Here is a 24,437-nt window from a genome sequence, read left to right on the forward strand (position 1 = left end):
GGGTGCCTGGTGCGCACAAGCACCCCCTAATGTCAGGCACCCCCCCGCACATCACGCCTGTAATCCTTTCATCGCTGTCTGTGTGCTGCTGTTGTAGCAGTGCTACTGCTACTACAGCAGCGCACTGATAGCGATGATCGAATAACCTGAGTCCTGCATCGAGCATTCACCCCATCTCGCTGCGCCGCCGCCGGTCACACTGACACAGCTCGCTGTCAGCTGCACGTAACCTAAGCGGCTTCTTCGTGGACGGGTGGGCTGGCCACACAGCCCAGCCCACCCACCGTCATAATCCGACTGCCTTGCGGTGTGACTTCAGCACATCACACTGCGCGCCCTCCCTCCCTTCCTTCCTTCCCGCCCTGCTTTGTCGGCTGTCCTCCGAGTCCCGGCTCCCGCCCGTGCTCATTTCTAGAAAGTGGCAGTGAGTAGTGTGTACCCTGCCCTGCCATTTTCGACTGCTGGTCCGCTGGAGGAGAGGAGGAGAACAGTATCCTGCCTGAGCCTTCAGAATGTGAGTGAGAGACTCACTCACTCACTGTCTTTGTGTGCACCAGGGCACAGTTCAGGCCAGGCAGGGGGTGGGGGTGTATAAGAATTTAAAGGGTTATTATTATTATTATTATTATTATTATTATTATTATTATTATTATTATTAAAAGCGGCACTCCTAGGACTTACTTATAGATAATATAAATGGGTGACGAGCACCACAATAAGCTGTTAACGTTTCAGTTTTATTAGAAATACTTTTGTCAGTTTTTGTAATAAAACTGAAACGTTAACAGCTTATTGTGGTGCTCGTCACCCATTTATATTATCTATAAGTAAGTCCTAGGAGTGCCGCCTTCTGCAAGCTATCTTTAATTCGCTGCAAGGCGTTTTGGGGAAGGCAATCGGGCAACTAACGGATCATCCATTGAGTGCCAGCTCTTTAACCTTTTTTTATATATATATATATATATATATATATATATATATATATATATATATATATATATATATGCAGCAAATTGAACTCCGGCACTTGGATCTGTCCCTGTTATGGGACTGTCTTGCTCAGGGTGCCCTCCTCCGGGGACTACGTCCATATGGAAACAAGCATACAATAACGAGGCGGCACTCAGAGTGTTCAAAACGGCAACAAACTTTGTACTAGTGCATATCAACGTTTCGGGGTCTCCCCCTTCGTCAGGATCCTGACGAAAAACGTTGATATGCACTAATACAAAGTTTGTTGCCGTTTTGAACACTCTGAGTGCCGCCTCGTCGTTATATATATATATATATATATATATAAAATCTATCCTTACAGCAGCCGGCACTCCCATAAAAGCACAACTTGCTCAGGTGCTCAGAAAGATATATAAAGGTCCATAAACAACTAGCACTCAGAGACAGCAAAATGATTAAAAAGCAATATGTAATATCCATGGCAAGAAAATATGGTGCTAGGCCCGCCCAGTAGGCGGGGTTAGGCACGCCACACCAGTCTTGCACCCCCTAATAAAATGTGCTGCGCACGCCTATGGCCGCACAACGTGGCATTCAACAGAAACCAAGCCAACGGCATGAACCAAGGCTGACTATAAACATAACCAACATGCGTGTAACCAGAATTAATAACTGCAGATTCAGTACGCACTGGGACGGGCGCCCAGCATCCTCTACGGACTAAGAGAAAAGGATTTACCGGTAGGTTTTAAAATACTATTTTCTCATACGTCCTGGAGGATGCTGGGGACACCAAAAGAACCATGGGGTTATACCAAAGCTCTAGAACGGGCGGGAGAGTGCGGATGACTCTGCAGCACCGATCGACCAAACTCTAGGTCGTCATCAGCCAGAGTATCAAACTTGTAAAACTTCGCAAAAGTGTTCGAACCCGACCAAGTAGCAGCTCGCCAAGTAGCAATGCCGAGACCACTCGGGGAGCCGCCCAAGAGGAGCCCACCTTCCTAGTAGAATGGGCCTTCACCGATTCCGGTAATGGTAATCCGCCCGTGGAATGAGCATGTTGAATCGTGTTACAGATCCAGCGTGCAATTGTTTGTTTGGAAGCAGGACACCCAATCTTGTTGGGAGCATACAGGACAAACAGAGCTTCTGTTTTCCTAACACGAGCCGTCCTGGCGACATAGACTTTCAGTGCTCTGACCACATCCAAAGATTTCAACTCAACGAAATAGTCAGTAGCCACTGGTACCACAATAGGTTGGTTCATGTGGAAAGATGAAACCACCTTCGGCAGAAATTGCTGCCGAGTCCTCAACTCTGCTCTATCTTCATGAAAGATTAAATAAGGGCTCTTGTGAGACAAGGCCGCCAACTCAGACATGCGCCTTGCAGACGCTAAAGCCAACAAGGTGACCACTTTCCAAGTGAGGAACTTCAACTCCACCTTCTGTAAAGGCTCAAACCAATGCGACTGAAGAGACTGCAACACCGCGTTAAGATCCCATGGTGCCACAGGAGGCACAAATGGAGTTTGGATGTGCAACACAACCTTCACGAAAGTTTGATCTTCTGGAAGGGAGGCCAATTGCTTTTGAAAGAAAACCGATAAGGCTGAAATTTGAACCTTAATTGAGCCCAACTTCACGCCCGCCTCTACACCTGCTTGTAGAAAATAGAGAAAACGCCCTAGCTGAAACTCTTCCGCAGGAGCCTTCTTGGATTCGCACCAAGATACAGACTTCCTCCAAATGCGGTGGTAATGTTTAGAGGTTACACCCTTCCTGGCTTGAAGAAGTGTGGAAATGACTTCACTGGGAATACCCTTCCCTGTTAAGATCTGGCGTTCAACTGCCATGCCGTCAAACGTAGCCGCGGTAAGTCTTGGTATACGCACGGCCCCTGCAGTAACAGGTCCTCGCGCAGAGGAAGAGGCCAGGGAACTCCTATGAGTAATTCCCGAAGATCTGGATACCAAGCCCTCCTTGGCCAGTCTGGGACAATGAGGAACGCTCGAACCTTTGTTCTTCTTCTTATGATCTTTAGAACTTTTGGAATGAGAGGAAGTGGAGAGAACACATACACCGACAGAAACACCCACGGTGTCACCAGTGCATCCACTGCTATTGCTTGAGGGTCCCTGGACCTGGAACAGTATCTCTGAAGCTTTTTGTTGAGGAGCGACGCCATCATGTCTATGTGAGGAGCGACGCCATCATGTCTATGTGAGGAACTCCCCAACGACTTGTGACTTCCGTGAAGACCTCTTGATGAAGGCTCCATTCTTCTGGATGGAGATCGTGTCGGCTGAGAAAGTCTGCTTCCCAGTTGTCCACTCCTGGAATGAAGATCGCTGACAGCGCTCTTGTATGTTTCTCTGCCCAGCGGAGAACCTTTGTGACTTCTGCCATTGCTGCTCTGCTTTTTGTTCCGTCTTGGCGGTTTATGTACGTCACTGCTGTCACATTGTCCGATTGGATCAGCATGGGCAGATTGCGAAGATGTTCTGCCTGCACAAGGCCGTTGTAAATTACCCTTAACTCCAGAACGTTTATGTGGAAACAAGATTCCTTGAAAGTTTACCCCTTGGGTGACCGCACCCCATCCTCGGAGACTTGCATCCGTGGTCATTAGGATCCAGTCCTGGAATCCGAACCTGCGTCCCTCCAGGAGGTGAGAGCTGTTCAGCCACCACAGGAGCGATATTCTGGTCTTGGAAGACAGGACTATCTTCCGGTGCATGTGTAGATGGGATCCGGACCACTTGTTCAACAGTTCCCACTGAAATACTCTGGCATGGAATCTGCCAAACTGAATGGCCTCGTAGGTCGCCACCATCTTCCCCAGCAACCGAGTGCACTGATGGATTGACACTCTTGGTGGTTTCAGAATTCGTTTGACCAGGCTCTGAAGTTCCTGAGCCTTTTCCACCGGAAGAAAAATTCTCTGTAGTTCTGTGTCCAGTATCATCCCTAAAAATGACAACCTCGTTGCCGGAATCAACTGTGACTTTGGCAAGTTCAGGAGCCAACCGTGTTGTTGAAGAACGGTCAGAGACAGGGCCATGTTTTTTACCAACTGGTCCATGGATCTCACCTTTATCAGGAGATCGTCCAAGTACGGGATAATTGCGACTCCTTGTTTGCGAATCAGAACCAACATTTCCGCCATTACCTTGGTGAAAATCCTCGGAGCCGTGGACTGACCAAACGGCAATGTCTGAAATTGGTAATGACAATCCTGAATTGCAAACCTCAGGTAAGCCTGATGTGGAGGATAAATGGGGATATGTAAGTAGGCATCTTTTATGTCCACAGACACCATAAAATCCCCTTCCTCCAGACTGGAGATCACTGCTCGTAGAGACTCCATTTTTAATTTGATTTTTTTTTTTTTTTTTTTAGGTAGAAATTGAGGGAATTCAGGTTCAGGATTGGCCTGACCGAGCCATCCGGCTTCGGAACCATAAAAAGACTTGAATAAAAACCTTCTCCTTGTTGTGACCAGGGAACCCTGATGACAACCTGATTTAGACACAACTTTCGTATGGCGTTGCAAATTACCTCCCTGTCCAGAAGAGAAGCTGACAAGGCCGATTTGAAAATCGATGAGGGGGGACGTCTTGAAACTCCAGTTTGTACCCTTGGGATATTATCTGTGAAACCCATGGGTCCAGGTCCGAACGAACCCAAAACTGACTGAAGAATTTGAGACGTGCCCCCACTAGTGCGGACTCCCGTATAGGAGACTCAACGTCATGCGGTGGAATTGGCAGAAACCTGGGAGGACTTCTGCTCCTGGGAGCCTGACAAGGCTGGTGACCGTTTACCTCTTTCCCCTTCCTCTGGTAGAAAGGAAGGAAGATCCTCGGCCCTTTCTGTATTTATTAGGCCGAAAGGACTGCATCTGATAGTGGTGCGTTTTCTTTTGTTGTTGAGGAACATAAGGCAAAAAGGATTACTTACCCGCAGTAGCTGTAGATATCAAATCATCAAGGCCGTCACCAAATAAGGCCTTACCTTTATACGGTAGAGACTCCATACTTTTCTTGGAATCAGCATCAGCATTCCATTGGTGAATCCACAACGCTCGTCTAGCTGAGACAGCCATAGCATTGGCCTTTGATCCCAAAAGGCCAATATCCCTCGCAGCTTCCTTTAGGTAAATTGCCACGTCCTTGATATAACCCAGCGTCAAGAGGATGTTATCCCTGTCTAGGGTATCTATGTCAGATGACAAGTTATCTGCCCACTTTTCAATAGCACTACTCACCCACGCAGAGGCAATGACCGGTCTGAGCAGTGTCCCTGTGGTCGTATAAATGGATTTTAACGTAGCTTCCTGCTTACGGTCTGCAGGGTCTTTAAGGGCTGCTCTGTCCGGTGACGGAAGAGCCACTTTTTTAGACAACCGCGATTGGGCCTTGTCCACAATGGGGGGTGACTCCCATTTTTCCATATCCCTCGTGGGAAACGGATAAGCTACCGGAATCCTTTTGGGAATCTGAAATCTTTTGTCAGGACTTTCCCAGACTTTATCAAATAAAGCATTCAGTTCATGAGAGGGAGGAAAGGTTATTTCAGGTTTCTTTTTTTTATACATACAGACCCTTTTATCAGGGACAGCCGGGTCCTCAGTAATATGCAATACCTCTTTAATTGCCACAATCATGTACTGAATGCTCTTTGCCAATTTTGGATCCAATCTGGAATCACTATAGTCGACACAGGAATCAGAGTCCGTGTCGGTATCAGTGTCTGCCAACTGGTTAAACGTACGTTTCTGTGACCCCAAGGGGACCTGAGCTTGCAATAACAACATATCTTCCACAGATTTCTTCCAAGTTTGGGTCTGAGACTCAGACTTGTCCAATCTTTTACTAATACGAGCTACATTAGCATTCAGTACATTTACCCAATCAGGAGTCGGCGGTGCCGACACGGTCACCCCCACCGCCTTTTGTGTCTCTAATACAGCCTCCTCCTGTGAAGAGCACTCAGCCTCAGACATGCCGACACACGTGTAAGATCCACTAACAGACACACTGGGCTTATAGGGGACAGACCCACAGAGAATCCTTTCAGAGAGACAAAGAGGGAATATGCCAGCTCACACCCCAGCGCTAAATAAATGGGTCAGCATGATTAATCAAAAATGCCCCAGACCTGTAGTCTGGGGCATTTTATATAATTATATTATATTATATAATATTGCACCAAATAACCTGGACCCCCCCCCCCCCCTCCCCGTTTTGCACCCTGATACTTGTTCAGCAGTGTGAGGAAGGACCAGCGTCTCTGCAGCCAGCGGAGAGGAAATGGTGCTGAGTGAGCTGTGGGGACGAAGCTCCGCCCCCGTATTGGCGCGCTTCCATCCCGCTCTTTTATAATATAAAGTATACTGGTGGGGGTTAGGACAGTGTCTAGCACTAATGTCCCCCTGCCAGAGTTTTATTGAGGTATCCTAAAGCTGCCCAGGGCGCCCCCCCGCCCAGATAGTGCTGTGTGTATGAGCGGGAGCCCGGCGCGCAGCGTCAGTCCGCTGCGCGGTACCTCGGGGAAATGCCGTCACTGAAGTCTTCTTTCTTCTTCTACTCACCTGCCTTCTGACTCTGTAAGGGGGGTGAAGGCCGGCTGCGGGAGCGAGCATCTGAGCGTACCCAGCGATCAAACCCTCAGGAGCTAATGGTGTCCTGTAGCCAGAAGCAGAGCCCTGGAACTCACTAGAAGTGGGTCATACTTCTCTCCCCTTAGTCCCACGAAGCAGGGAGGTTGTTGCCAGCAGACTCCCTGAAAATAAAAAACCTAACAAAAAAGTATTTTCAGAGAAACTCAGTAGAGCCCCCTGTAGTGCGTCCAGTCTCACTTCTAAAACTGGAGTCTGGAGGAGGGGCATAGAGGGAGGGGCCAGTGCACACCCCTTTTTCAAAGTCTTAGGGTGCCCATGTCTCCTGCGGATCCCGTCTATACCCCATGGATCTTTTGGTGTCCCCAGCACCCTCTAGGACGTATGAGAAATATACTGTTAGGTTAATTGGCTTCAAACAAAATTAACCCTAGTGTGAATGTGTGTGTGTACACGTGGTAAGGAATATAGATTGTAAGCTGGGTCAGGGACTGCTGTTAATGGCCAAATATTCTCTCTGTAAAAGCGCTGTGGAATGTGTGTGCTATATAAATAACTGGTAATATGAAGTGCCTCAATGTGTCAACTGCAACTTTTTTTCATACCAAGTACTGTTGTGCTCCATATACAGACTCGGTCACACACAGATATACAAGTGTGGCATATCACATTAATCAGCATAGTCTCCTGGTGCGTCCTACCTAGTTACTTCGTGTTGCGACTAAGACGGATTTTCTGCAAAATACATCAGACCCTAGCCGAGTTACACAGGACCTTTCAGCTCACTCACGCCAGTCATCTTCTTCTGTGTGGTGTATTGAGGGTAGATGAGGACACATTTGCATAACACCCACAAGCTGACAACTGTACTCCCTTTGTCTCTGACAAGTTACACAAATGCTTACCTCTCCCTCATCTGTCTGCTGTTCAGATACCTAATGTAAAAAAAAAAAAAAAAAAAAACATATTTCAGCAACCTGAGCAAAATGCTTTTTTGAGTGGGGAACACAATGTATGACTTTGTTTTAAATCCACTGATAAGATGATTCTATACTGCGTTATTGTTGCCCTATGGCTGAAATCATCGTTATGGTAGACTTACCAATGATAATGCTATTTCACTTAAGTACACAGGATCCATGGGATAACATTGGGATACGAGATGGCGACAGCGGATTGGCACCAAACAATCAAAGCTTTCGGCCTCCCAGCATGCAACAGGCCCGTCCCTATATCCCCGCCGCCTGGCTCAGGCAAATCAGTTGTTTTCCAAAGCTCAAGGTAGGAGCATCACGGAGAGCCCTAATCAGGTGAGAAGAACACACATGCACACCTTTCCGTATAAGAAGGAAGGTTAGTGAGTGAAAGGATCCTCAAATCAGGTGCGTCAGGGTGGGATCCCTGTGGATTCTGTGGACTTAGGAGTACCGTTATCAACGGTAAAGTCTACCATAACGATTATTTTTCCTGCAGGGTCCACAGGTCATCCACAGGATAACATTGGGATGTCCCAAAGCAATTTAGTGGTGGGGACGCACCTGACTGGATAGGACAATCCTTTGCCCGACTTCTGCGTCCTGAGAGGCAAAGGTATCAAAAGCATAACGTCTAATGAATGTGTTAATGAAAGACCATGTGGCTGCCTTACATATCTGTTGTGCTGCCCATGATGGACCTACCTTACGAGTAGAGTGAGCAGAGACATTAGACGGAACAGGGAGATCAGCATGAGAATATGCTTCTGAAATCGTTATCCAAAGCCACCTCGCCAGTGTCTGCTTATCAGCAGGCTATCCTCGCAGATCCATAAAGCACAGACTACGTCCAACGATGTATCTCCCGCAGAAAGGTCCGGCCTCCGAACGGCCGGGACTACAATTTCTTTGTTAAGGTGGAATTTAGACACCACCATAGGAAGATACCCAGATTTGTATTTGAGAACCGCTCTATCTGGATTAAAAAAAAAAACATCAGAAAAAGGAGGGCGACATAACAAAGCCCCTGAATCTGAAACTTTTCTAGCTGAGGCAACAGCCAGTAGAAAGATAACTTTAGCTGTCAACCATTTAAAGATCCACTTGTTTTAGTGGTTCAAATGGGGTAATTTGAAGGGCCTTTAGGACTAAACTTAAGTCCCAAGGGCAAAGATTTTTTGGGGGTGTCCCAGAACAGGCGCCTGGCAGCTAATGGTATAACAGATATCAAGAGGTGTCACCACACCTCAAATACAACTCACAAAAACACAAATTTGAAATCTGTATCCACACCAACAGCGCTTTTATAAAGTAAAACCAATTATAATGTAAATATCACCATTACATCCCTTATTTGCAGTTTCTTGTGGTGGAACCTTCAATGGATATTGATTGATGTAGTTTCTCCAGGTTATAACGACATATGGGGAGATATAAGAACAAGAAACCAATGTGTAGTATGTTCCTTCTATATGTCAGCTGAATCTTTTACAAAAGGACTAGTAGTGGTTCTGAGCGTACCCCACTCACACTATATTCAGATATTTCTAAGCTCATCAAGGTTTCTTTTTCAATACCAAGGCCTGATTCACTTGAACTACGCCTGGTAAGATAGATGTGATCAATAGTATATTGGTGGAGCGTACCCCAAAACTCACACTCGCGAGATGGGTGGTAAACACATCAAGGTATCTTTAGAGACTTGTAAATGTCTAGATGGAGCGTACCGAAAAACTCACACTCATAGGGGCAGTAATACACACATCAAGGTATCTTTAAGGTGACAAGAAAGAACTGTGGATCCACTTATGCGTACCCAAACTCACAGTTCTTAAAGTCTTCGTACTCCCATCAAGGTATCTTTTAGGTTCAAACTCCCCTGTCCAGTATTCTTAATGGTGACGTTCTTGCCTCCCCAATTGAAGGAACTCAATCTCCTCAGGTTTTATATGGGGGGGTACAAAAATTTATTGGCAGTCACGAATACAGACAGATTGTCTTAAAACCATAAAAAACACACAGTATACAAAAATGGAACAATTCCTAGGCAGAGCCGGCAAGGAAAAAAAACTGGAAGGGGTTCCCAAAAAAGCACGGGATATCCCCTTTAAATAAAAACAAAGATAAAATCTAACGAATAAAAAAATCCGGAAAAAATTGTCACTACTCACACTACTGCTTGTCAACGCGTTTCGGCCCTGGCCTGGGCCTTTATCGAGACATGGTGGAGTGTGGTTGTGACTCGATATTTAAAGGACAGTTGTCCAATCAAAAAATACAGGAAGTGATGTCATAATTAAATATTAATTTTATTTTTATAAATCCTCCTTGCCGTTTCCGCAGAGGATTACAAAGTGCATATTATTTTCACAAACAACCTCAATAAATGTATGTTTTTAAAGTGTGGACCAAAGATTTTATATAAGAATTCACATTACTAGAGCATTTCTTTATTTTACGCCGGACCGGAAGTGCGGCACCGCTAGGCATCATGGAGATTGTAGTACGTTCAATCATATGCCTCGGGCGGACTTTCTGCTAGTCATTTCCGCTCCTGAGGTTTCTGGGGGACGTAGTCCTCTTGTGCTGTATCTTTTCAGGCGGAACCCGTCATACCCGGAAGTATCGTATTTCCGTCGACGGGATTCATGGGAAATGTAGTTTCTGAAGTTTGTAATGAAAAACAAAGTCCCGGACTTCACCGTTTCAGTTATACTATGATGATAATGATTCCTATGAGTAAATACAACACACAAACTATATGAGTGTTTCTGTAGGAGAACATAATATATAAAAGGTACAATATATATAGAAAAGGTATATTAAAAAAAGGGGGCAATGTTATAAAAGAAAGTTCTTTCATAAATTATTACACACAATTAGCAGCACAGAGTCGGACCAATCACATGAACCATTTAAGCTCAAAGTCGTTATTTAAGCCTGTAGGATGCAATGTATTATAATTAAAAATACAGTTCATTTCCATTTTGGCCAAGCTTGTTGCTGTGTTGTTATTACGCTGAGAGCTTTTTATATGTCTTAGACCACAAAACGCACTGATGTCTGAGGTGCGACACTCATGTATTAATTTAAAATGGGCAGAAAGCGAGTGGGAGTCCAATCCTTTTTTAATATTTCTAATATGTTCTCCCAGCCTGATTTTAAACGGTCTTGATGTACGCCCTATATAAGTTAGATTACACTTGCATGTAATAGCGTATACTATGTTCTTTGTATCACAAGTAATAAAATCCCTAATCTCAATGGTTTTCCCATTGATAGACGTTTTTTCTATTTTATTGCACCCGTTGCTCTTGATGTTCCTACAGCCCATGCAATTCCCGCATCTGAAAAAACCTTTTGAACATCAAGAGCAACGGGTGCAATAAAATAGAAAAAACGTCTATCAATGGGAAAACCATTGAGATTAGGGATTTTATTACTTGTGATACAAAGAACATAGTATACGCTATTACATGCAAGTGTAATCTAACTTATATAGGGCGTACATCAAGACCGTTTAAAATCAGGCTGGGAGAACATATTAGAAATATTAAAAAAGGATTGGACTCCCACTCGCTTTCTGCCCATTTTAAATTAATACATGAGTGTCGCACCTCAGACATCAGTGCGTTTTGTGGTCTAAGACATATAAAAAGCTCTCAGCGTAATAACAACACAGCAACAAGCTTGGCCAAAATGGAAATGAACTGTATTTTTAATTATAATACATTGCATCCTACAGGCTTAAATAACGACTTTGAGCTTAAATGGTTCATGTGATTGGTCCGACTCTGTGCTGCTAATTGTGTGTAATAATTTATGAAAGAACTTTCTTTTATAACATTGCCCCCTTTTTTTAATATACCTTTTCTATATATATTGTACCTTTTATATATTATGTTCTCCTACAGAAACACTCATATAGTTTGTGTGTTGTATTTACTCATAGGAATCATTATCATCATAGTATAACTGAAACGGTGAAGTCCGGGACTTTGTTTTTCATTACAAACTTCAGAAACTACATTTCCCATGAATCCCGTCGACGGAAATACGATACTTCCGGGTATGACGGGTTCCGCCTGAAAAGATACAGCACAAGAGGACTACGTCCCCCAGAAACCTCAGGAGCGGAAATGACTAGCAGAAAGTCCGCCCGAGGCATATGATTGAACGTACTACAATCTCCATGATGCCTAGCGGTGCCGCACTTCCGGTCCGGCGTAAAATAAAGAAATGCTCTAGTAATGTGAATTCTTATATAAAATCTTTGGTCCACACTTTAAAAACATACATTTATTGAGGTTGTTTGTGAAAATAATATGCACTTTGTAATCCTCTGCGGAAACGGCAAGGAGGATTTATAAAAATAAAATTAATATTTAATTATGACATCACTTCCTGTATTTTTTGATTGGACAACTGTCCTTTAAATATCGAGTCACAACCACACTCCACCATGTCTCGATAAAGGCCCAGGCCAGGGCCGAAACGCGTTGACAAGCAGGAGTGTGAGTAGTGACAATTTTTTCCGGATTTTTTTATTCGTTAGATTTTATCTTTGTTTTTATTTAAAGGGGATATCCCGTGCTTTTTTGGGAACCCCTTCCAGTTTTTTTTCCTTGCCGGCTCTGCCTAGGAATTGTTCCATTTTTGTATACTGTGTGTTTTTTATGGTTTTAAGACAATCTGTCTGTATTCGTGACTGCCAATAAATTTTTGTACCCCCCCATATAAAACCTGAGGAGATTGAGTTCCTTCAATTGGGGAGGCAAGAACGTCACCATTAAGAATACTGGACAGGGGAGTTTGAACCTAAAAGATACCTTGATGGGAGTACGAAGACTTTAAGAACTGTGAGTTTGGGTACGCATAAGTGGATCCACAGTTCTTTCTTGTCACCTTAAAGATACCTTGATGTGTGTATTACTGCCCCTATGAGTGTGAGTTTTTCGGTACGCTCCATCTAGACATTTACAAGTCTCTAAAGATACCTTGATGTGTTTACCACCCATCTCGCGAGTGTGAGTTTTGGGGTACGCTCCACCAATATACTATTGATCACATCTATCTTACCAGGCGTAGTTCAAGTGAATCAGGCCTTGGTATTGAAAAAGAAACCTTGATGAGCTTAGAAATATCTGAATATAGTGTGAGTGGGGTACGCTCAGAACCACTACTAGTCCTTTTGTAAAAGATTCAGCTGACATATAGAAGGAACATACTACACATTGGTTTCTTGTTCTTATATCTCCCCATATGTCGTTATAACCTGGAGAAACTACATCAATCAATATCCATTGAAGGTTCCACCACAAGAAACTGCAAATAAGGGATGTAATGGTGATATTTACATTATAATTGGTTTTACTTTATAAAAGCGCTGTTGGTGTGGATACTTAAGTCCCAAGGCACTGTAGGAGGAACAAAAGGAGGTACAATGTGCAGCATTCCCTGGAAAAAAGTGTGCACATCTTGTAGGTTAGCAATTTTCTTTTGGAACCAGACAGTCAATGCTGACACTTGCACTCTGAAGGAAGCCATCTGTAGACCTTTGTCCATTCCTGCCTGACGGAATGCTAAGACTCTGGAAACTCTGAATAATGGCCCTCATTCCGAGTTGTTCGCTCGCAAGCTCCTTTTAGCAGCATTGCACACGCTAAGCCGCCGCCTACTGGGAGTGAATCTTAGCTTAGCAGAATTGCGAACGGAAGATTCGCAAAATTGCGAATAGATATTTCTTAGCAGTTTCTGAGTAGCTCGACACTTACTCTGCCACTGCGATCAGTTTAGTCAGTTTCGTTCCTGGTTTGACGTCACAAACACACCCAGCATTCGCCCAGACACTCCCCCGTTTCTCCAGCCACTCCCGCGTTTTTCCCAGAAACAGCAGCGTTTTTTCACACACACCCATAAAACGGTCAGTTTCCGCCCAGAAACACCCACTTCCTGTCAATCACACTCCGATCACCAGAACGAAAATTCCTCGTAATGCCGTGAGTAAAATACCAAACTTCTTAGCAAATTTACTTGACGCAGCCGCAGTGCGAACATTGCGCATGCGCAGTTAGCGGAAAATCGCACCGATGCGAAGGAAAATAACGAGCGAACAACTCGGAATGAGGGCCAATGTAGGGTCAAATTTCCGGTAACTGCACAATTGAATATAGGCTTGCCATATTCTGTGATAAATGCGAGCTGAGGAAGGTTTCTTGCTAAGAACATTCTTTGAATTACCTGTTGTGAGAATACTCTTGCTTTCAGGATGGAAGTCTCAAGAGCCACGCCGTTAAAGACAGTCGATCCAGGTGGGTAACAGGGCAATTGGTGGAAACACACAGGGCATCCACAAAGATCGCTTTGGTATCCTTTGTTCTTGACCTACATGCGGGAACATTGTTGTTCTGACGTGACGCCATGAGATCCATCTCCGGAAACCGCCATTTGTCTACCAGTAATTGGAAGACCTCTGGGTGTAAAGTCCATTCGGTTGCATGAATGGCGTGTTGACTGAGAAAATCGCTTCCCAATTTAGGACTCCCGGAATGAACACTGCGGACAATGCTGGATTATGAAGTTCTACCCACTTTAACGTGTGACATACCTCCTTCATTGCATTCTGGCTGCGAGTTTCTGCCCTGATGGTTGAGGTACTCTACTGTCATTGCATTGTCCAAGCGGATTTGGACTGGTTTCTCCTGAAGGATGTCCTTTGCCTGAATAAGTGCCATATATATGGCCCGGAGTGCCAATATATTTACAGGCAGGCAACTTTCTTCCTTGGTCCACTACCCGTAGAAGCAACTCCTTCCTGACACCGCTCCCCAGCCCTGAAGACTGGCATCCGTTGTCACAATTTCCCAATCTGATATCCAAAAGGGTCTCCCATTGTCCAGATGGGATGTCTGTAGCCACCAAGTTAATGACCTTCTTACACCATCAACCCCATCACCCGCATTGCGGCGTAAATGGATACCCATTGACTGTGTAGAAGCTCCTGAATCCTTGACTGAATTTTGGATATTTTGTTCAGAGGTAGAATTACTCTCTGAAGACCCGAATCCAGCACAGCCCCCAAATGAGTCATCCGTTGTGACGGAACCAGGGACGATTCTGTCCAATTTATGAGCCAACCGTGTCTCTGTAAACAAGTTATTGTCTGTTGCAGCTGACACTGAAGCAATTCCTGAGACTGTGCCAGGATTAATAAGTCGTAGAGGCATGGAAAAATCCTTATCCCCTGCTGACGGAGGTAAGATGCCATCACCACCATAATTTTGGTGAATATTCTAGGATCTGTGGCTAGACCAAATGGTAGGGCCTGAAACTGAAAATGATGCTGGAGGATAGCGAACCTGAGATAGCACTGATGGGACAGTGCTATAGGAACATGTAGATAAGCATCCTGGATATCCAGGGATACCATAAAATCCTCCGGCTCCATGGCCAAAATAATGGAACGTAAAGTCTCCATATGAAACCAAAGCACGCAAATGTACTTGTTCAGTACTTTGAGATTGAGTATGAGCTGGAACGACCCATTTGGCTAGAAACAGGTTGGGAAAAAAAAACACCTCGTCTTCGTTGCGCAGGAACTGTAATTATCACTCCTGACTGAAGCAACTTCTGCAGTGCCTCTTGCAAAGCCATGGCCTTCGTTTCCACTGAAGATGGTCTGGAACAAAAAAAACTTTTGAGGAGGGTATTTCTTGAAAACAAAAGCATAAACGTGAGATACCGCTTCTTGCATCCAGGCATCTGTGGTAGATTGCTGGCAGATCTGGCCAAACTTAAGTCGTCGGCCTCCCACCCTGGGATCTGCCAGGTGGAGGGCCGCACCATCACACTGATGGCTTATCTTTTGATTTGGAAGCCGGTCCTCTGGTAGCCCAATGCTTTTTAGTCTTACCAGACTTGTCAGATTGAGACTGTTTACCATAACCCTTTCCTTTTTGCTTTTCCTTGAGTACAAAAGGGCCAAAATCTAGGCTTGGATTTGTGTATGGAAGGAAACTTTACTTTCTTGGAATCTGCTTCCGACTCCAAAATACTGTTTAATTTTTTACCAAAAACAAAATCTCCAGTAAAAGGCAAAGACTCCAGAGCCTTCTTGGATTCTATATCAGCTTTCCATGTACTGTACGTAGCCAAACCGCTCTGCGAGCTGCTACTGCTGAGGCTGATACCTGAGAGGCAATTGTACCCATATATCCAAAGCTGCTTCTTCCATAAAAATAGCCGCCTGTTTGATATGTGCAATACGGAATTTTTGCTTTCTAGAAGCCATTGAAAGATCATCCTCCAATGCATCAGCCCAGGCTGCCACTGCTTTTGCCATCCAGGCTGAAGTCATGGCTGGTCTGATGATTGCCCAGACAAAGAGAAAATGGTTTTTAGAAAGCCACCTATCTCCCTATCCGTGACATCATTTAATGATGTTGAAGGCAGAGGTAATGTAGATTTCCGCACCAACCGAATGACATGTATATCTACTTTGGGAGCCACCTCCCTTTTAAACAGTCAGCAGCCGGAAAAGGAATCCTAAACTTCTTATTGGGTGTAACCCAGGCCTCTTGCATAATTTCCGTCAGCTGATCCGACCCAGGAAACTCAGTCCTAACTGTTTTGGGACGTTTAAACACAGGTGCCTTAGATTTTAACAAAGGCTCTGCTGCCTCCTCTAAGGATAGAATGGCTTTCACAGCACTAATTAGCTCAGGTATGTCCATGGAGATGAGGCCTTCCTCCTCATCCTCATCTCTGTTTGCAGACCCAGAGTGTGATGAGCATCATACTCCGACGAGTCCTCATCTGAAACATGTGTAGACTGTGAAGATGTTGTTTCATGTCTATGTAATTTACTTACCCCCGGCCTTTCAGCCTGCTTTTGTTGAAAGACTACCAATTCCTGTGCTGAATGTGATAAACCCCAGGTGGAATGTTGCATGTAAGGGTTAATAGGGTAACCTATCACTGGTATAGGAGCTATCCGCTCAGCTATACTGGATAATGTCTGTGCAAAAGTAACCCATGGGAGTTCAACTTGAACCTGTGCCTGCCTCGGATTATTTAAGAGGCTTTAGTGAAAGTTAAAACAATTTGCACATAATCCATTTTGAACCAGATCCTGAGAGGTTAACCCAACTTTAAAAGATAAACATGAAATGAGTGTTGGTGCTGCTGTGGAGAGTGCATCCTCCTTACCCTTGCCTCTATTAGACATGATAAATAAACAGTGTTACTACACAATTTGTGACTGCAATCACTTGAAATTTTGTTAAAGTGACATACAATCAAATCCCTCCCTGCTTTGCACCAGCATTGAGGATCGGAATACACAGAAGACTGACAGAATAATTAGTAAAGTCAGCAATCACACTAGCAATCAGTCACAGGTTATACATTAGTATAATAAACAATATGAACACATAATTAACTACAGATACATTTCAGGTATGTAGGAGAAACATATTACTGCATTACCTTATAAAGGAGTTTAAACGTATTCAGTCGCACAGCGAAATAAACAGCAGTAATAGTTTTACAGACTCATATGCATCAGGCACTAATCCAACTATTCGTACTCAAAGGTAGATAAAGACTTAGTGCTGTATCACTTGGCTCAGGAGAGTGGGATACAGGAAAACTTCAAAGACTGCACACCGCTCCAGGATCGATCAATACGTTAGTTAACGCTGAGTGGATCCAGATGCTATTAGTGTACACAATCACCCCATTAAGCTACAGTGAACACAGACGCCCAAGTGAACACTGACACACCAGCCACACAGCTGCCTATGCCGCGACTGGGTCCTTTTAGATACACAGCGTCTCAGACGGAAGCAGTAACTCCGTTCATGGCAGGAAACTCGGAGGAAACTGGTCATGAACTGGGGGAGGGTCGACTAAGGGAGCGTCTCACACCCCACTGCTGACATCAACCCTAGGGATCGCGGCCTCATACTACCCCTGGAGCCTATAATCCCTGAGGTCTAGTGCTGGTGCACCCGAGGTGGCAGCCGCGTCAGCGACTGTTCGGTAGTCTCCACCCAAAATAGTGCGGCTGTGTCTCGCGTTTCCCCTACTAAGCGGAACCGATGTCTTACCTACTCCCTGTGTTCCAGCCACAGCCTGGTAACATCTGCTGGACTTGCTAGTACATCCTACATAGGCACCCCCCGAAACAGCACTGTACACGTGGGTATGCGTTGTCGCGACCCTGTGGGGAGTTGCTGGAGCGACTCTTTCCAAGGTACATATAAGATGCTTTTAGAAAGATCGCTCAAAAAACATAGTAAGACTATAAAAATAAAATCAAAAAGCTTATGGCTGCTAAAAACCAGCAGCCCATTGACCATGGTCCGGCTCCTGATGCACCAAACAAAAAACCGATTTGCCTGAGCCAGGAGGTGGGGATATAGGGACGGGCCCATTGCATGCTGAGAGGCCGAAAAGCTTTGACCGTTTGGTGCCAATCCGCTGTCGCTACCTCATATCCCAATTTTATCCTGTGGATAACCTGTGGACTCTGCTGGAATGAATACAATCTTAAACATTCCCATTTTTTTCAAAACCAGTTATTCTATTTACAAGAATCATGCAGTCATTTCTCCTTTGTATGATTGCATTACATTCTGGAGCGCAGTAATAAAAAGTCATCTCTACTTAACAGTTATGTTTATTCCTTTGTGATGGCTGTTTCCAGGTACCTGGTTCTTCACATTTGGGTATCTTTATTTCCTGCACACCTGGATGCCTTCCTTCCCCAAATACACTAGCTAAGTTCCCAATTAGGTGGGCACTCTGCAGAATACCATCTATTAGCAGAATGCAATTGGCGCATTGGCTAATGCAGAATAAGCAGGAAGAGGAGAAGCACAAATCTTACGCAAGTTCTCCCACTCCTTACAGTAGAATACTTTAATATTAATAGGTAAAGTCTTTAAATAAGCAGATACTATGAATCAGAAGTGCAGTTTTCTAAACAAATAAAAGAATAATTTATTTGTAAATCAGATTGTGACACAAAAATATTTACTATAAAAATGGGTAAATCCAATTTAATGGGACTTACAAATGCTAAAATGTACAATCATTTATTGGGTTACTCAAATTATGGATTGCAATTAAACTGTGTTCAACATGATAATGACAATCACCAATATTCTTTGATGCAACATAAACACGACAAGTCGACCAGTGGGCTTGGAAATAAAAAATGTTTTTTAAAAAGAAGGCTCTAAGGATGGTGAATAGGTAGTCCCTTATTTATATTCCGATTAATACATTATCGCCATATGGGAATTGCTAAGGAATTACTTTTCTTTTTTTATAGCGTAAGAAAGATATCGATATGAACAAATATTCTACAGGGTGCTTCAAAAGTCGCAGTACACCCTTTTGTTTCAAAAACTGTGCAGGAAATTGGAAAACAGAACACTCCAGTAAGGTATGGGTGAGGTGGCCTATATTTTAGGGTATGTACCAAACATGGGCGCCATCTTGATATCGGCCATCTTGAATCCAAGTCAGTTTTTTCAAATGGAAAGGGGATCGTGTAACATGTCAAACATCAGTATTTTCAGAAAAGTTTATTGCTGCAAACAGATTTGAAATAGCAGTTAGGGTTCAAAAGTTACAACCCTTTTTTGTTGTTGCAGGTGACTGAAGATGGCTTTGACAAAAGAGGAGAGAATTGAGGTCATTCTGCTGACAAACGTTGTGTGCTGCATTGTGGGATCTTCACAAAGGATGCCAAAACCATTGTTGAGGTTGTCTCGTCAGTAGCACTTTTTGGACAACCATTCCGTGACCTGTCAGCCACAGTCCCAGTTTCTCTGAATTTGGAAATTAGGCACCTGATAGTGTTATGTGAAATTGGAGGTCTTTCTGGATGCCGGTTGTTAAAATCTGCAGCTATGACACGGAAACTGCGTTCTCCAGACATCAAAATAACCTCAATTCTCTTACATCCTAGGGGATACTGGGAATCCATTTAGTACCATGGGAAAGTACCAAAGCTCCCAAACTGGGTGGGAGAGCGCTGAGGTTCCTGCAGAACCTATTGACCAAACTGAAAGTCCTCAGAGGCCAAAGTATCGAACTTGTAAAACTTAGCAAACGTGTTCGAACCGGACCAAGTAGCTGCTTGGCAGAGCTGTAAAGCCGAGACACCTGGGCAGCCGCCCAATAAGAACCCACCGACCTAGTAGAGTGGGCCTGTACAGATTCTGAAACCGGCAAGCCTGCCGTGGAATAAGAATGCTGGATAGTGAGCCTGATCCAGCGTGCAATACACTGCTTTGAAATTTTATTGGGATCATAGAGAACGAACAGCGAGTCCGATTTCCTATGATGAGCTGTTCTCTTTACATACACCTTCAAAGCCCACACAACATCCAAAGACTTTGAAGTAGCAGAGGTGTCCGTAACAACCGGAACCACAATAGGTTGGTTGATGTGAAACGCAGACACCACTGTAGGAAGAAATTGCTGACGAGTTTTGAGTTCAGCTCTGTCCTCATGGAAAATTAGGTAGGGGCTCTTGTGAGACAACGCCCCTAGCTCCGACACACGTCTTGCCGAAGCCAAGGCCAACAGTGTGACGGTCTTCCATGTAAGGTACTGGACGTCAACCTCCTGTAACGGTTCAAACACATCCAAATGGAGGAACTGCAGCACCAAATTGAGGTCCCAAGGTGCCGTGGGAGGCACAAAGGGAGGTTGGATGTGCAGAACACCTTTCAAGAACGGTCTGGACCTCAGGGTGAGATGCCAATTGTTTCTGAAAGAAAATAGACAAGGACGAAATCTGCACTTTTATGGAGCCTAGACGTAGGCCCACATCGACTCCCAACTGCAAAAAAAGCAGGAAACGTCCCATATGAAATTCCACCACAGAAGATTGTCTGCTTTCACACCAAGAGACATATTTCTTCAAGATACAATGGTAATGTTTAGACGTTACCCCCTTCCTGGCTTGGATCACAGTCGGGATGACCTTGTCAGGAATCCCTCTCCTGGTTAAAATCAGCCATTCAACTTCCATGCCGTTAAATGTAGCCGTGGTTGCAGAAGATCCTCGCGAAGAGGTAGAGGTCATGGATCTTTGATCAGCATCTCGAGAAGATACGCATACCAGGCCCTTCGTGGCCAGTCCGGAGCAATGAGGATTACTTGAACCTTTTCCCTTTTTATTCCCTTTAGAATTCTTGGGATCAGAGGAAGTGGAGGAAACACGTACACCAGCTGGTAGACCCACGGAGTTGTCAGAGCGTCTACCGCCACTGCTCGTGGGTCTCTCGACCTGGAACAATACCGCTTGAGCTTCTTGTTGAGTTGAGGGGTCATCATGTCGATCTGTAGATATCCCGACCGACGTGTCAACCACCTGAACACCTCCAGGTGAAGGCCCCACTCCCCCGGGTGCAGGTCTTGTCTGCTGAGGAAGTCTGCTTCCCAGTTGTCTACTCTCGGAATGTAGACCGCTGACAACGCCACGGCGTGTTTTTTCGCCCAGAGGAGAATTCTTGACACCTCTGACATTGCGGCTCTGCTTTTCGTTTTACCCTGTCGGTTTATATACGTCACATTGTCCGACTGGACCTGAATGGCCTGATTCTGAAGAAGAGAGGAGGCTTGCAGAAGGGCGTTGTATATAGTCCCGAGTTCCAGGATGTTTATTAGAAGGACTACTTCCTGACTTGACCATCTTCCCTGAAACTGCACCCCAACCTCTGAGGCTTGCGTCTGTTGTTAGCAGAATCCAATTCTGAATCCCGAAACTCTGACCCTCGACTAGGTGAGAAGTCTGTAGCCACCACAGGAGGGAGATCCTGGCTTTTGCGACAGACGGATCCTCTGGTGCATGTGAAGATGCGATCTGGACCATTTGTCCAACAGATCTAGCTGGAAGGGCCTTGCATGAAACCTTCCGTTCTGAAGCACCTCGTAAGAGGCCACCATTTTCCCCAGAAGGCGAATGCACAAATGTACCGAGATCCGGGTTGGCTTCAGGACAGCCCGAACCATCGAATGGATTACCAATGCCTTTTCCAAGGGAAGGGACACTTTTTGAGACTGTGTTCAGTATCATTCCCAGGAAAGGAAGCCTGTGTGCTGGTTGTAGGTGTGATTTTGGTAGGTTCAGAATCCACTCGTGATTCAGGAGTAGTCTGGTTGAGAGGCCAATGCTGTCCAACATCATCATCTTTTGTTAAAGGCTCCCTGGACGGTGCCTTTATCGGAAGATCGTCTAGGTACAGAATTATGGTGGTCATTCCGAGATGATCGTAGCTGTGCTAAATTTAGCAGAGCTACGATCATTCACACTGACATGCGGGGGGACGCCCAGCACAGGGCTATCCCGCCCCGCATGTCAGTGCCACCCCCCCTCCCCCCCCGCAGAAGTGCAAAGGCATCGCACAGCGGCGATGCCTTTGTACTTCAAGAGTAGCTCCCGACCAGCGCAGCTTTAGCGTGCTGGCCAGGAGCTACTCATCAATCCCCAGCCCGACCACCGTTCGGTCCGGCCACGCCTGCGTTGACCGGACGGCGTCCACAAAACTGCACCCCCCCCCCCCGGTAGTGACAGTCCTGAACTGCAAACCGTAGATAAGCCTGAGGAGGCAGCCAGATCGGAATGAGAAGGTACGCATCCTTGATATCCAGAGAAACTAGTTATTGCCTCTCCTCCAGACCTGAGATCACCGCTCTCAGAGACCTCCATCTTGAATTTGAACACTCATAAGTACGGGTTCAACGACTTGAGGTTCAGTATCGGTCTCACCGAACCATCTGGTTTCGGTACTACAAACAAGTTGGAATAATATCCCTTGTTTTGCAGATGAAGTGGAACTGGAAGAAAGACCAGAGTATGTACCAGTTTTTGAATGGCGTCTTATAAAGGTTATACTTGCCTCTTGTGAAACTGTTAAGCCTTATTTGAAGAATCTGTGAGCTGGGAGCTCCTGAAACTGCAGTCTGCAGCCCTGGGAAATAAGATCTATGACCCAGGGATCCTGGCACGAACCTGTCCAGATTTGACTGAAAAATTTTAGTCGGGCTCCCACCTGCCAGTCCTCTAGGCATCACGGTCCACCGTCATGCTGAAGGCTTTGAGGAAAATAAGATTTTACTTACCGATAAATCTATTTCTCGTAGTCCGTAGTGGATGCTGGGGACTCCGTCAGGACCATGGGGAATAGCGGCTCCGCAGGAGACAGGGCACAAAACTAAAGCTTTAGGATCAGGTGGTGTGTACTGGCTCCTCCCCCTATGACCCTCCTCCAAGCCTCAGTTAGGATACTGTGCCCGGACGAGCGTACACAATAAGGAAGGATATTGAATCCCGGGTAAGACTCATACCAGCCACACCAATCACACCGTATAACTTGTGATCTGAACCCAGTTAACAGTATGACAAACGTAGGAGCCTCTGAACAGACGGCTCACAACAATAACAACCCGATTTTTTTGTAACAACAACTATGTACAAGTATTGCAGACAATCCGCACTTGGGATGGGTGCCCAGCATCCACTACGGACTACGAGAAATAGATTTATCGGTAAGTAAAATCTTATTTTCTCTGACGTCCTAAGTGGATGCTGGGGACTCCGTCAGGACCATGGGGATTATACCAAAGCTCCCAAACGGGCGGGAGAGTGCGGATGACTCTGCAGCATCGAGTGAGAGAACTCCAGGTCCTCCTCAGCCAGGGTGTGCTCCTGACCAAGTAGCAGCTCGGCAAAGTTGTAAAGCCGAGACCCCTCGGGCAGTCGCCCAAGATGAGCCCACCTTCCTTGTGGAATGGGCATTTATATATTTTGGCTGTGGCAGTCCTGCCACAGAATGTGCAAGCTGAATTGTACTACATATTCAACTAGCAATCGTCTGCTTAGAAGCAAGAGCACCCAGTTTTTTGGGTGCATACAGGATAACAGCAAGTCAGTTTTCCTGACTCCAGCCGTCCTGGAAATCTATATTTTCAGGACCTTGACAACATCTAGCAACTTGGAGTCCTCCAAGTCTCTAGTAGCCGCAGGTACCACAATAAGCTGGTTCAGATGAAACGCTGACACCAACTTAGGGAGAAACTGGGGACGAGTCCGCAGCTCTGCCCTGTCCGAATGGACAATCAGATATGGGCTTTTGTGAGACAAAGCCGCCAATTCTGACACTCGCCTGGCCGAGGCCAGGGCCAACATCATGGTCACTTTCCATGTGAGATATTTCAAATCCACAGATTTGAGCGGTTTAAACCAACGTGATTTGAGGAATCCCAGGACTACGTTGAGATCCCACAGTGCCACTGGAGGCACAAAAGGGGGTTGTATATGCAGTACTCCCTTGTCAAATTTCTGGACTTCAGGAACTGAAGCCAATTCTTTCTGGAAGAAAATCGACAGGGCCGAAATTTGAACCTTAATGGACCCCAATTTGAGGCCCATAGACACTCCTGTTTGCAGGAAATGCAGGAATCGACCGAGTTGAAATTTCTTCGTGGGGCCTTCCTGGCCTCACACCACGCAACTTATTTTCGCCACATGTGGTGATAATGTTGTGCGGTCACCTCCTTCCTGGCTTTGACCAGGGTAGGAATGACCTCTTCCGGAATGCCTTTTTCCCTTAGGAACCGGCGTTCAACCGCCATGCCGTCAAACGCAGCCGCGGTAAGTCTTGGAACAGACATGGTACTTGCTGAAACAAGTCCCTTCTTATCGGCAGAGGCCCTGAGTCCTCTATGAGCATCTCTTGAAGTTCCGGGTACCAAGTCCTTCTTGGCCCATCCGGAGCCACGAGTATAGTTCTTACTCCTCTACGTCTTATAATTCTCAGTACCTTTGGTATGAGAAGCAGAGGAGGGAACACATACACCGAC

General features: G+C 45.3%; 1 protein-coding gene across 1 annotated transcript in view; it reads right to left on the reverse strand.

The window, feature by feature from the left end:
* DARS1 (aspartyl-tRNA synthetase 1) overlaps positions 1–24,437 on the reverse strand; it is a 311,292-nt gene that overhangs the window by 230,226 nt on the left and 56,629 nt on the right. Inside the window, exon 3 of the mRNA XM_063933716.1 lies at positions 7,485–7,514. Coding sequence (XP_063789786.1) covers positions 7,485–7,514 — 30 coding nt within the window. The remainder of the gene's footprint in view (positions 1–7,484; positions 7,515–24,437) is intronic.

Source organism: Pseudophryne corroboree, chromosome 7 (assembly GCF_028390025.1).
Source record: "Pseudophryne corroboree isolate aPseCor3 chromosome 7, aPseCor3.hap2, whole genome shotgun sequence".
Classification (NCBI taxonomy): domain Eukaryota; kingdom Metazoa; phylum Chordata; class Amphibia; order Anura; family Myobatrachidae; genus Pseudophryne; species Pseudophryne corroboree.